This window comes from Emys orbicularis, chromosome 1 (assembly GCF_028017835.1).
Source record: "Emys orbicularis isolate rEmyOrb1 chromosome 1, rEmyOrb1.hap1, whole genome shotgun sequence".
NCBI classification, from domain to species: domain Eukaryota; kingdom Metazoa; phylum Chordata; order Testudines; family Emydidae; genus Emys; species Emys orbicularis.
This window is the reverse complement of record NC_088683.1, coordinates 65,607,462-65,622,533: the sequence shown is the minus strand read 5'-3', so window position 1 is coordinate 65,622,533 and position 15,072 is coordinate 65,607,462. Positions and strand designations below refer to the sequence as shown.

General features: G+C 45.7%; 1 protein-coding gene across 1 annotated transcript in view; it reads right to left on the bottom strand.

Annotated features, from left to right (window-relative positions):
- Nucleotides 1-15,072, bottom strand: part of XPOT (exportin for tRNA) — a 73,957-nt gene that overhangs the window by 52,585 nt on the left and 6,300 nt on the right. The window contains exons 2-3 of the mRNA XM_065412718.1: nt 10,942-11,075; nt 677-759 (exon numbers count right to left, since the gene is read on the bottom strand). Of these exons, the coding sequence (XP_065268790.1) occupies nt 677-759; nt 10,942-11,001 (143 nt within the window). The 5' untranslated portion in view covers nt 11,002-11,075. The remainder of the gene's footprint in view (nt 1-676; nt 760-10,941; nt 11,076-15,072) is intronic.

Sequence of the window (15,072 nt, the reverse complement as noted above, 5' to 3'; positions counted from 1 at the left end):
ATGATAGCCCCATGCTAATTTTCCCCCTACTGTTACTCACACCTTCTTGTCAACTGTTTGAAATGGGCCATCCTGATTATCACTACAAAAGTTTTTTTTTCTTCTGCTGTTAATAGCCCACCTTAATTGATTAGTCTTGTTAGAGTTGGTATGGCAACACCCATTTTTTCATGTTCCCTGTGTATATATCTTCCTACTGTATTTTCCACTGCATGCATCCGATGAAGAGGGTTTTAGCCCACAAAAGCTTATGCCCAAATAAATTTGTTAGTCTCTAAGGTGCCACAAGTACTCCTCGTTCTTTTTGCTGATACAGACTAACACGGCTACCACTCTGAAACCTGTACTCATTTTTTGTGTGTTTTAAAAACAGCTATGTCAAATTGCCAAATAATTTGGACCAACTTTAATAAAAAGTTGGTTTCTAGGTGGAAATCTTACACTATGTGTAGCTTCAGCATGAAGCCAGTTATAGGAGAGTTATAAATCGATGACAGAAAGGGTCAGTTACAAAAACACTGTAAAAAAGTAATTATGTGCACACATTAAAACAGATTTATTATAAATCAATCCCATTTATACAATCTGATTAGCAACAAAAAAAGGCATTAAGCAGCACAGTGTTCAGTATACTTTCGAGAATGATAACTATAAATCCATAAAAATAGTTTATTACCTGTATATTCTTTGGGCTAATGCTTCTGCACAGACCTGCCAAGCATCTTGGGAGATCTTCAGCTGTTCAAAATAGGCCAATGCCTGCAATCATCCCAAAACATTTTATTTAGAATTGCCAAGGACCAGGTAAAGCATCTGTAATTCCAAGCAAGTTCATGACTGAAAGGTAAGGGAGGCGTCATTTGATTCATAAAAGCTCCAGAATTATAAATTCCCTGGTGTCAGCCTGTAGTATCGGGCAGGGGGACTTGCTGCCCACTCCCCCAGCTCCAAGTCCTCTGCTTGATGGAAATTTTGATAATACTGTGTCGTCAGAAATGGCTCAAGTTGAGTATCATTCGAAAGCCCCTTCTCCCACAAACACAAACATGTACCAAACATGACAAACATAGAACAATTATGTAGATAAATAACCAAGAAAATGTTTTTAAAAAATCAACATTACTATTTTACATTTTTATTTGTAGTTTAACAGTGTCACATCAAACATGCAGCCCTCACAAAATTAAACGGTGGCCCTCAACAGACTATCAGTTAATTTTCAGAACATGATAACTGATTGTTTTATTGTTATAGATTATTATAAATGGAAGGAATGCTTCAAGATGATCTGACATCAGCAAAAAAACTGTTTACTGGTACAGATCATCAGCTTTGTTTACAACTTTTTTGGGGGGGGCATAACAACAAGGCTGGTTAAGATGCCAGCATCCAGCCAGAAATTACGAGAATCCATCTGCAATGGTATGCACGTAGTTACATAACAATTATAATCCCAAAGTATTTTATTAAAGCTCCTTGTTTTTACTTTGGTTTTGACCATTTTTAGGCGTCAATGGGAGACTACCACCACCAACTAGTAGTAGCTGAACCTTTGGAGAATGCCACTGCAGAGGACTTAAACACAACACTCTGTAGCACCTTATAAGCTATAAGAAGTGCACCCATAACCTGAATTTGGCAAGGTTGGAGAGGAAGTGTATTGGGCATCAGGAAAAGTTGAAGATGCCAGGACAAGTGCCAGCTGTGACCAAGATGTGCCTTATTCTAGGTCCCAATGCATGCATTTCAAGAAGAACACCTACTTCTGCAGTAAGCCAAAAGCATCCATGAAGCACCGTTTGAACATGAGACTGGTGAAAAACTATGAAGCAGTTATCTCTTAGCAAGAATGTTGCATGGAAAGTAAAGGGGAGCACTGACTCAAAATATGACCTCACACGACACTATATCACATCCAGTGATACACCGAGAACATACGTAAAATGTTGCATCAAAAGGTAAAAATAACAGAAACAAATACTGATTTTACTACTGAAAATTATGCAACTCAACTGGAGTTCATAAATTGCCTCACAGAGGCGCTAATGCAGAGGTGGGCAAACTATGGCCCCTCCTGCCCAGCCCCTGAGCTCCTGGGCAGGGAGGCTAGCCCCAGGCTCCTCCCCTGCTGTTCCTCCTCCCCTGCAGCCTCAGCTCACTGCGCCGGCTCTGGGCAGCCAGGCAGTGCAGCTGCAGAGCCGCGGCCTGACCTGGTGCTCTGTGCTGCGCAGTGGTGTGGCTGGGCGGCTGTAGTGTCGGATAGGGGGTGGGGGCTGGGCCATGCCCTAACCAGCCCACCATACAATTTTGGAAACCCAATAGGGCCCTCAGGCCAAAAAGTTTCCCCATCCCTGCTCTCATAGGCGGGAAAGTGGTGGCGATGGCCAACGGAGAGGCTTAGTACACAGAAATATGTGCTTTGAACAGAATTGAAGAGGAACAAATGCTTAGCAGAAAGACTCTTAAAGCACTTATTGAAGGTAACTCTGGGATATGAACCTGTTTTTAGCAATCTTATCTGTGGAAATGAATCACAGTGCATATCTTTAAAAGCAGCAAAAGCCATAGCGCAATCAAAAGCGGAAGAAAGAGCTATCAAAGGTAACATGAAGACTGTTTGTGGCTGCTAAATTTTTACCAAAAAGCATTTTGTCCTGTAGTATGTGGGAGTTTCAGGGATTCATGGCTGATGTCGAACCTGACAAAATAATACTGTGTGACCTTTACTATTTCTTTAAGTGGTTCATTGGTGGTTGTAGTGACTGCAGCAAGTACGATAGTAAGCAGATACAGCAGAGGGCTGCCATTTTATCGCAACGCCTCATGTACAAGTGCTTGAGTGAAAGGCAGGTTTCCAACACATACACGACAACTGTGCAGCATATGCGTAATCTACCACTAAAATTGGCTGTTGATTTAACAATTCATTCCAAAACCCGTACAAAATTGTGTGGCTTATGCACAGCATCGGCTCCTCCACTGACTACAAAGTACTCCACCAGGAGACTGCAATTGCAAATGAGGTTCTTGGACACATGTAACTGAATGAAGGGTTGTACATTCTATCAGACCTTGTCAAAGTAAGGTTTATATTTTGTGCTGCCAATAACTTAGACTTCTTTGAAGATCCAGCAAATAGCAAAGGTACCTTTCATGCTATTGTTATGGTCTGCTATGGTCACACTTTGAAGCAATTCTCAATCGCCCCTCAGTCATCAATGATGAGGCCATTGACAAGATGCCCCAGGTTGCAGTCAATGACTCCATGGATGCTTCATCAGAAGAGGACAAAGTGAAGAAAGCTATCAATCAGCTGTCAAGTGGCAAAGCCCCAGGGTCAGTTGCCATACCAGCAGAGTTGTACAAAGTCGGTGGACCCGTGCTGCTACCGAAACTCACTGAGCTGTTTCAGTCCTTCTGGAGGCAGGGAACCATTCCACAGGAATTTAGAGACGCGTCCATCTTGCACCTCTATAAGAGGAAGGGCAATCGCCAGGTATGCGACAATCACCGTGGAATCTCGCTGCTTTCTACAGCGGGGAAAGTTCTTGCACGGGTTCTGTTGAACCGATTGATTACTCACCTGGAGAAGGGCTTACTGCCAGAATCACAGTGTGGCTTCCGCAAGGGTCGTGGGACTATTGACATGATCTTCGCTGTGCGTCAGCTACAGGAGAAATGTCAAGAGCAGAATCGTGAACTCTACACTTTTGTGGACCTCACAAAAGCATTTGACTCTGTCAGTCGCCAGGGCCTGTGGAGGATCATGTCGAAATTTGGCTGTCCAGACAGATTTATACGAATGGTACGTCAATTTCATCACGGTATGATGGCTCGTGTCCTGGATGACGGTGAAACATCTGAGGCCTTCCCAGTCACCAACGGCGTCAAGCAAGGGTGTGTTTTAGCACCCACTTTGTTCAGCATGATATTCTCTGCCACTCTGACTGATGCCTTTCAACACTGCACTGAAGGAGTAGGCCTGAAGTATAGAACTGATGGGAAATTATTCAATCTGAGGCGACTGCGTGCCATCACCAAGGTGAAGGAAACTGTACTTCGAGACTTTCTCTTTGCCGATGATTGTGCTCTGAATGCTAGTACTGAGCCAGAAATGCAAGCCAGTATGGACAAGTTTTCAACTGCATGCAATAACTTCAGTCTCACTATTAACATCAAGAAGACTGAGGTCATGCACCAGCCAGCTCCCCACGCTCCGTACTCAGAACCGTCCATCACTGTAAATGGACAGAGACTTCAGACAGTGGACTACTTCACGTACCTGGTCAGTACTCTTTCCCGAGCAGTGTCAATCGATGATGAAGTAAACTGCAGAATTGCTAAAGCCAGCTCTGCATTTGGCCGATTGCACTTCAATGTTTGGGAACGTCGAGGGATCAGCCTATCAACGAAGCTGAAGGTCTACAGAGCAGTGGTGCTTCCAACTCTGCTGTACGCCTGCGAGACGTGGACTGTCTATCGGAGTCATGCATGAAGGCTCAATCACTTCCACATTTCCCGTCTGCGAAAGCTTCTAAAAATCAGATGGCAGGACAAAGTGCCCGATACTGATGTCCTTACTAGAGCCAGTCTGCCGTCAGTTCACACATTGTTGATGAGAGCCCAGACCAGGTGGGCCGGACATGTTGTGAGAATGTCAGATGAACGCATTCCTAAACAGCTCTTCTACGGAGAACTCACTCAGGGAAAGCGCTCCCATGGAGGACAAAAGAAGCGATTCAAGGACACGCTGAAGACCTCTTTGAAGTCCTTCGAGATCAACACCGCCACATGGGAAACCTTCGCACTGAACCATTCAGCATGGCACAGCCTCATTCACATAGGCAGTAATACCTCTGAGGCGAGGTGTATTGCTGAGGCTGAAAAAAAGCGTGAGCTGCGCAAGTCCAGAGCTGCTCGTACATCATCAACAGTGCCATTACATGTTTGCCCGACGTGTGACAGGACGTTTCATGCCCGAATCGGACTGATCAGTCATCTTCGGACGCACAAAGCCCGGTCATCGAAAGAATGAGTTGTTGAGGTCTTCATCGATAACGATGGACGAACATCATGGTCTGCTATCAGGAGCATATTAATTGGGACTAGTTCCCCTCAAGTGTTGTCAGGACCAGCAAAAGAACTGTTCCTTTAAGGAGGTTCCCGACCTCATGACTCACTCTCCTATCAAGGTCCAAAAATTCTGAAGCCAAGAAGTCCAGTTTTCAATGAAGCAGCAGTTAAATCAACTATAATAGAGCTTTTTACTTTCACTAACCCTGACCTCACTTGGTTATTGTGCAAAAGTGGAATGCACTACAGAGGTGAAAAATCAGAGTATAGTTTTAGCTGAAGAGATGGAAGACATACCCTCAAATGATCCCAACACCCAGGAGACACCACCATTTCAGGAGAAAGGTACGTTCCAAGATAGCCAACCTTTAACTTGCCTCTACACAGGATGTCAGAGTGCAACACCCATGTATACTCCTCCTGCCAATCATACTTGCTAGCCCCACTGATCCCTCAATTCAATTAACATTCCTTACACACCTTGAACACATGAACAAATACATCTGCAGAACTGAATCAAAAGGTGTTGAGACACTAGACATGGGCCTTTACAGGCCTGTTCAATGGCTAATAGTGTCCCGTAATGATCTCTGAAGGGTGGATTCTATGTCCTGGCAAACTGTACACATTCTTTGCAGAGATACGTGCAACTGGCTCCTTCATTGATGGCACTAGTATCCTCGAGATCTGGGGGATTTTGTACAGCAACAATACCGTGAACCAAATTCTAGTAGGGAGAAAGCTGCAACTGCTATAGAAGCATACACCTGAACACTCGATGCCCTTCAAAAATGCTGCCTACGCGTCTTCTTTGAAAAGCATACTGATGTGTGAAGTCACTTCCCAAAGGGCACAGGACTTGCAAGGTCAGTTCCATGCATTCCATGTATGCTGCTCTCAATGACCTTTCAGCATAGCAATAATAGATGCTATGGCTGAGGTACAGGCTCTCGACAAACCAGAAACTTAACACCTGCCGAGATTTGTCCAAACACTGCATTATGAGACTCCAGAGAAAATACTAGACCAGGCCTGCACAACTCGTAAAGTGGCGAGGGCCATATTACTCCAAAGAAAACAGCTGAGGGCCGAAACCCCCCCCAAGCGCTGCCAACCCCCCCCCAGCGCCACCCAGCCCCCCCGAAACACAACCCCCCCCAGCACCGCGCACCCGCCCCACAGAAACAACCCCCCCAGCGCCACCTGCCCCGCGGAAACAAACCCTCCTTCCCCAGCGCCGCCCCACCGAAACAGCAGTATTGAACCTCGGTAATTTGTTATAGCGGGCCCTTAAGGTAGTATAATTAAGGTAAAAGAAAAATGTCTTTTTGCTAGAAGTAGAATAAGATCTTCCCCCCACTTTGTAATCAATTGCCCTGTTGAATGAATGAGGTGTGAATGAGGAAGGCGTGGAAGGCAGGCACCTCCAGACAGCTGCAACCCTTGGAGAGGGCAGGGCTGGCTCTAGGGTTTTTGCCGCCCCAAGCAAAAAAATTTTTGGCCGCCCCTCCTTTTTTTTCGTGCCCCTCTGCCCCCGGCCTCGCCCCAACTCCACCCCTTCCGAATCCCTTCCCCAAATCCCCAGCCCCGCCTCCTCCCCCGGCATGCTGCATTCCCCCCCCCCACTGCTTCCTGCAGGCCCCCCGCGACCTCCCGCCCTAGCTCACCTCTGCTCTGCCTGCTCCCCCGGGCGTGCCACCGCTCCGCTTCTCCCCCCTCCCTCTCAGGCGAGGGAGGGCGGAGAAGCGGAGCAGCAGCGCGTTCAGGGGAGCAGGCGGAGCAGAGGTGAGCTAGGGTGGCAGGGCGCAGGAAGTAACGGGGGGGTAGAGGAACCGCTCCCCACTCTAGCTCACCTCTGCTCCACCACCGCCGCCTCCCCCTCCCCCGAGCGCCTGCCGCTCAACTTCTCCTCCCTCCCAGCCTTGCTGCGCGAAATAGCGGTTTCGCGCGCGGCAAGCCTGGGAGGGAAGGGGGGGAGAAGCGGAGCGGCAGCGCGTTCAGGGGAGCAGGCGGAGCGGAGGTTAGCTAGGGTGGAGTTGCACAGGAAGTAACGGGGGGTAGAGGAACCACTCCCCGCTCCAGCTCACCTTTACCACCTCCCCCGAGCGCCCCGCCGCTAGGCTTCTCCTCCCTCCCAGCCCTGCTGCATGAAACAGCGGTTTCACGCGCGGCAAGCCTGGGAGGGAGGGGGAGAGAAGCGGAGTGGTGGCGGCACGCTCAGGGGAGCAGGCGAAAGCGGAGCGGAGGCAAGCTGGGGTGGCAAACTGGGGCGGCGGGGGCACTTTTTCCCCATGCCCCGGAGTCGGCGCCTATGATGGCCAGCACCAGAATGCTGCCTCTAGAAATGTGCCGCCCCAAGCACCTGCTTGTTTTGCTGGTGCCTGGAGCCGGCCCTGGGAGAGGGGATGGGAGCCAGACCAGATCAGTAAAACAGGTCAGCCACCGATTCGCCGCTCGACTCCTCAGCCCCTTCTCCCCCGGCTTGCCTACTCACCCCCCGCCACTGCCTGCTTGCTCGCCTCCTGAGCCCCCCACCCCTCCCCCCCCGCCACTGCCCGCCCGCTCGCCTCCTCAGCCCCCCATCCCCCTCGGCTCACCTACTTACCCCCCACCACTGCCTGCCCACTCACCTCCTCAGCCCCCCCCAGCTCGCCTATTCACTCCCCGCCACTGCCTGCCCGCTCACCTACTCAGCCCCACTCCCTCACCCGCCGCTTGCCTACTCACCCCCCCGCGGGCCGCACAGTGAGCCCCCGCGGGCCGCATGTTGTGCAGGCCTGTACTAGACCTATAACGACATCTACCTTGCATTTGACACATATGCAGAAGGCCATTTAAAATTTATCAAAAAGGAGAAACTCCATGGTATTGCACCTGTCCAATACAAAATAATTGACTCCATGAACATCTCCTATGTCACAATGAAGAAACTCCTGTCTTGTACTCACACAAAGGGAAAGTTAACTGCATACGTTGCAGAAAAAAATTACAGCATCTGAAAAATTGCTCAAAGAATTTCACTGCGGCATAGTGTAATGAAGCTGCTGCCTCACACCATTCAGTGGAGTTTCTTCGTAGCTCCCAAAAGAAGGCTGATACTATATTTATTTTGCATGCCATCAACGCAATAGAGAGGTGCTACTAAACTCCAAATTTTTGCACAAGACACTGATGTCCCAATGCTCTCTGAAAGACGCTACCCAAGATTTCCGCAAGATTGTTTCTGTGCCTACTGCCAGGGAACAGAATCACTGTATATCCCTCAGAGATGTGTTCCTATCACTCAGACCATTAAAAGACACTGTACTGCCAGGTTTCCACACCCTTTCAGGATGTGACACTACCAGAAGGCTGGCTGGAAAGACCAGATTATCTTACTGGAAAGCTCTGGATTCAGCCTCTGAAGACTCTCTCCTTGCTCTGAAGGTGCTCAGAACAGCTGAGAAAGTCACTGATGATCTTATAGGTGCACTGGAGGCAATCGCATGCCAAGTTTACTATTTGAAGACCAACAATATGACATTTTCAAAGAAGCAGACAAACTGAGAAAATTGACACCAACGAGGGGAACATTTATATATGCTTTCAAGAAGACAAATTATCAAGCAATGGAATGCTCCAGGATGATTGACCGCATCCAAAACCACCCTCCTTTTCGGGCATGGATGGGTCTTGGAGGATGGACTAATCACACCAGTTAGATGTGAAACACAATGCACTCTTCAATCAATTCTTCAGCTAATCAAATGCTCATGTGCAAAGCCCATGCTCACTACCCTGCAGATGTTTGGCCAGCAGGCTGCCTTGTATAGAGACAGGCAAGAGCAGCATGGACAAGAATCAACGTGACAACGTGTCTAGCAGTGGAGCCCTAGATGGAGACGACACTGATGATGACTTAGATGAATAAATGTTTTCAGTACTACATGTCAAGTCTAACTTCCCTAATATTACCAAAGATCAGTGTATATTTTTATGTAAGCAATGCATCCCTGTGTTAAAGTATAATTACAAAAACAATTATTTTTAAACATGTTCTCAAATACATAGCTAAATAATTGTTCTAGGTTTGTCATGTTTGGTAACACTGTGTTTGCGGGAGAAAGGGCTTTCAAATGATACTCAACTTGATCAACTTCTGACAACACATCAAAATTTCCACCAGAGGGCCTGGAGCAGGGAGCCTTTGGTGAGAGGGGAGGAGTGAGTGCCCCCTGCCATATCACAGACAATGACACCACTGAAGTTATTATTCCATAGATGTTTACAAATCAACTGACACCTCCCTTACCTTTCGATCACTAATTTGACCACAGAATGGGATTTTACTACATCATACTCCTAGGATTTGGGAAGCTGCACAATCACACCCATGCACACACTTCAGATAACATCTCTTGAGCTGTCCAGTAGGCTTTGAAACCTGTCATGCTGCAATGGCTTTTCCTACCAGCTAGGAGCACCAAAGCAATACAGTAACTCCTCACTTAACGTTGTAGTTATGTTCCTGAAAAATGCAACTTTAAGTGAAACGATATTAAACTAATCCAATTTTCCCATAAGATTTAATGTAAATGCAGGGGGTTAGGTTCCAAGGAAATTTTTTGGGGCAGACAAAAGGCATTATATACTGTACAGTACTCTACTGTGGTTGGGAAGTGCCCCTGGCTTACCTCACCCAGGCACAGCCCACTGCAGGCAAGGATGCTAGGAAGCACCTTCGCAGCAGCTTCCCCGGAGAAGAACAGACGCCGACTTTGCCGGGGGATGCTCCAGGCCCACTTCTTCCCATCCCCGCTCCACTCCAGGCCCACCTCTTCCCACCCCCACTCCACCTCCTCTCTGGAGCACGCCACATCCCCACTCCTCCTCCCCCGCCCAAAAGTCCTAAACAAAACCAAACAGCTGTTTGGCTGCCCTTAGGACTTTCTGGGAGGGAGGGGCAGGAGCGGAGACGCGGCGCTTCCCCGCTCCCTCCCAGCGCTTAGGACTTTCTGGGAGGGAAGGGGAGGAGTGGAGACGCAGTGCTTCCCCGCTCCTCCCCCTCCCACCCAGAAAGTCCTAAGCACAGCCAAACAACTGTTTGGCAGCAGGGAAGTGCTGGGAGGGAGGGAGGGGTAGGAGTAGGACAGAGTAGGCATCCAAACGACAGTATAAGGGAGCATTGCACAACTTTAAACGAGCATGTTCCCTAATTGAGCAGTGACGTAGCTTTGAAACAACGTTAAGCGGGAGGATGTTAAGTGAGGAGTTACTGTACATCTAATAGTGGTCAGGGAGAAATGAGCTGAAGCTTAATGAAAATTTTATGTGACCCAGCATTTGTTGATTTTAGGTTAAAAATGCTGTAAAAGAAGGTTTTAAGTTTGTGTTGAGAGCAACACATGGCTGTATTTAAAAATGTACTAAAGTTTAAACAATATAACTTAAGATAATGTGCACGTCAATTAAAAGCTGAAAAAGGAGTCTGAGAAATGGAATTTATATTTAAATTCTGATTAAAATTAAACCATATTCTTGAAGAGTGCTGTTATGTAACTAGTTTAAACTATACACTAATAGTACATAAGCCACAATCTACCTCATAAGTGTTCAATAGAAACAATGAGTTTTAAGTGTAATCTACCGAATGAAAAAATGTAACAAGGATGAATTACAGTGAGTAAAGCCATGCTTAGCATGGCAATATGTATATAGTAAATGGTAAAATAGTATGTATGTAAAATGAAGGACTGCATCTAGCATGCATACATAATGACAATACAATTATACGTTCCCTTTACTTCAGTTATCTAAATAATCAGACAAATCAATAGGATATTAGACAGTTGCATAGTAACTGGCTGCCATACCTAAAAACAAACTTACCCTTTGCCTGAAGTCTGCATCAGCATTTGGGTTTAGCCCTAGAAGGGCTTGTTCATCCATCTTTGTTGCTATACTTTTTGTTTCCTATTTTTAACTGGTTTGCCCCCTTCTCCTCCAGTAGAAACTACAAACATCTGCAAACAGGGGGGAAAAAGCAAAGCTGGAAGAAACGATATTCACTAAACACATCAGCAAACTCTCAGCATAATCATAGCAGAAGTATCACGATTGCCAGCATGCGTGTAAGCTTTTAAAATGTACAGGAACATGGAATCTATTAACAGCCACACACTCGTACATATGGTCTACTGTAGACATTAGGGCTTCATGTCCTTCACTACCACTACTTATGGCCCAGAAAGTATTCCAGCTTTCCTTTTACACTATGAACAAATTTAAGTTTTTCATACATTTGAACTTTCATCTTGTAATAAAAACCACAAAAGAATTTCCTGTCAATTTAACAGAGAAGCTCCATATCAGAAAATCTGTATTTAATTCAAATACACAGATTCAAATTTACAATGCATAGAGAATGTTGGGTTTTGCTTTTTGTTTTGGTTACCCACATTTGATTCAAGTGCAGTATTAAGCTATTCTTTTTTTTTTTTTTTAATAAAATTTTCTAGTATTTCTAACCTTATGGCTGTAGTAATCAGCAACTTCAATTACTATTTCTACTAATACTTTATGGATTTGTTGATAAAAACCTACTTTCCATAGTAGTCAAGATATTGAGAGGACTTGTTCCCTACAAACTGCACAAAACACATCCTACCTTTTCCTGAACAAGGTGATAAATTAGCTACAAAATACATTTTATTCAGAAAGAGTCCACTTATTCTTAGGCAGTGGTTTTCAAACTGGGGTACTTATCACCCCTATAGGTACAAGAGCTCTCATCAGGGGGTACATGAGAAAAATCTGGTAATGGCGGACAATACATTTTATTTAGTAAGACTTGACAATCTAATCAGGTATATTATGACCCTATGTCAGATGTGGGTATGCGGTAAACTACAATATTTGGAAAGAGGCATGCAGCCTAAAAAGTTTGAAAACCACTTTCTTAGAGTGATACCAATTTACTTGAAATGCTGTTTTCTGGAGTTCTGAATAAAAAAGAATTTTCAGATTGAATAAACTATGAATCCTGCAAACCAAGCTGTAGAAATGGTTTAAAAAAACCAACAAGATTATTCTCAGAACAAATGCAGAATGAATATACAGGCCATTCTGTAAAGCTCAGATTTCACTTGAAACCCTACCAAATATAATGGACAAACCAAAAGACTTGGGCCAGGTCTACACTACCGCGGTAGTTCGACGGCTGGCAATCGAAGTTCCGGGTTCGATTTATCGCGTCTGGTCTGGACGCGGTAAATCGATCCCGGAAGCGCTCGCCGTCGACTGCGGTACTCCAGCTCGGCGAGAGGAGTACCGCGGAGTCGACGGGGAGCCTGCCTGCCGCGTGTGGACCGCGTCTGAACCGCGGTAAGTTCGAACTAAGGTATGTCGACTTCAGCTACGTTATTCACGTAGCTGAAGTTGCGTACCTTAGTTCGAATTTGGAGGTTAGTGTAGACCAGGCCTTGCTCAAAATATCCAGATGCCATTAAAGCAGCAGGGTAGATTATACAATAGTTATGTCCCAAAGGAAGTTCTCAGGCTCTACACCACGGGAGGTCGGCAGGAGAAAATTTCCTGTCGACTTACCTTACTCTTCTCGTCGGGGGTAGAGTACAGGGGTTGACTGGAGAGCGATCTGCAGTCGATTTGGCGGGTCTTTACTAGACCCCCTAAATCGACCGCCAGTGGATCAATCTCAGAGCATCGATCCCAGCTGTAGAGTAGGCCTGCCCCTAAGTCTGTTCTCTTCATTTGTGTGATGTAATCTACTGCAGGCCTGATAGTTTGTGGGAGGTGAGGGAAAGGAAGGAAGACAATAGGAAGAAGAGATTAAGTCAGAGGAAACCATAGTTAAAAAAATGCCTGAAACCCTATTGGTAAAGTCTCCCATTTCTTGGTATTTACATCTTACATACATTTTCCTGCTGGGGCTCCATTATCAGGGGTAAGTCATTGTGCTAAAAGGCAGGACCCAGGGAGAGGGAAGCCCTGTACTTGAAATTAAGACAAAAATACATTTCTACTCAGCCCTTGATATAGTGTGTTATAAAACTGGTGTTATGGAGGGCAGCTGGATGGTTTTTAATAGATAAAACTAAATGCATGTATAAATGTTTGTAATGATGAGCTACCTACATGTAACAGGTACAACTTTTCTTATGAAGTGAATTTAGTCCTTAAAGGTTCTGACAGAAATGGAAGCAAAAATCTGCAAAACAGGAATGATGCATATGACAACACAACAAGCTTCCCACATTGCCCCACATTATGCCTTTATCCTGTGTTGGAGAGACAAACTTCATGGATTTAAAAAGTTACATGAGCTGATTTTTTAAAAACTTTTTTTTGTTAGAAATAGCTCCCAAAACAAATAGAAATTATCTGTAATCTTTCTTCTTTCAATGTTTATTTAGTCCATTAGACAGCATTTTGCAGTCAGTTTGTTTCCCCTGTCTTTCCAGTTTCTCCTCTTTCTGTAATTATCTTGAATATTAAACAGGGAACATATTTTAAAATATGATCACAAGACTACAAACATGGCAAGGAGACTCAGAGGCAAGTTTAGGACCCAAGACTACTTCAACTCATTTTTGGAAAGAGACAAGATTTCAAGCTGTGTCCCTTTAATGAACAATAGAGGTGAGATGTTTCATTTCTTATTAGCAAACCTCTAAGACTTTTGAAAAGTCTAAGACTTTTCAAAACTGTTTAAGGGTTTGTAGCTTTCTCAATTACAGATTTTTCAGCCTTGTTTTAGAGCAATTGCGCTAACAATGCAATGTGGATCTGGGGCTTAATGATATCAAATATCATAGAAACAAGCTTTCCCCACCCACCTACACTTTTGAAGTTCATAGAACACTTTTTAAAAGTAGTTAAAAGGACTAATAGTAAAACCAAATAAATTCATATGGAGGTAGTTCTGAACTTCTGGGCACAAAGTCTCCTTAGGCCAGGTCTACATTAGAAACTTTTAGCAATGTCTGTTAGGGGGTGTGATTTTTTTGTGAAATGCACTAGTGTAGATATGGTTATGCTCGCATAAAAGTGCTTTTGCCATTATAAACTGCATCTACAGTAGGCGATTTGCAGGCATAGCTACACTAGCAAACTTTTTCCAGTTTAGACTATGCTTTAACTACATTATTATTTCAATAGTGCTGTAGCGAGGAGGCATAGCCTCTCTCAGAGAGTGACAGGGAGGGACCACAACACACCCCCTGTGGGCCAAACCAGGAGAGCCAAGTCTCCCTCCCCCCCCAGAAACAGAAGGGCGGGACAGGAAGGAGACATTATAAAAAGCAGGCCCTGCAGCTCAGTTGGAGTGGAGCAACCACAGGAGATGGACGCACCCTGCCTGCTGCTGGAGCCTGCAGAGGAGCTGCTGGGTCAACCTCCTGAGAACTGGCCAGAGCTCCCGGGACTGCTGGCCAACCAAGACACTGAGGAGTTGCCCGGGCTGCCACTGGAAGACTGGCCGGATCTCCCCGGGGCTGCCAGCCGACCGAGATGCCAAGGAGCTGCCGCCAGCGGCCTGGCCAGAGCCCCCCCGAGACAACAGACACAGGTACATCCCAGGGGAGAGTAGGAAGCAGCCCAGGGAAACCAGGCTCAGTGGTTTGAGCATTGGCTTAAACCCAGGGTTGTGAGTTCAATCCTTGAGGGGGCCACTTAGGGATCTGGGGCAAAAATCAGTACTTGGTCCTGCTAGTGAAGGCAGGGGGCTGGACTCGATGACCTTTCAGGGTCCCTTCCAGTTCTATTTTTTTATATATAGATATAGATAGAGAGAGACACCTATTTTTTAACCTATAATGGCAGCAGGCTGTAAAAGAGACCCAGTTTGGGAATATTTTAAATGAAGTTCCTCTACCTGTGGGTAAGACAGGCATGCATGCAAAATGCAAACAGTGCATCAAAGTAATGCAAGGCCTTGTTGCCCGAATGAAACAACATCCTGAGAAGTGTTCCTTCTCAGGAGGAAGCTGTGTTGAAGATGAT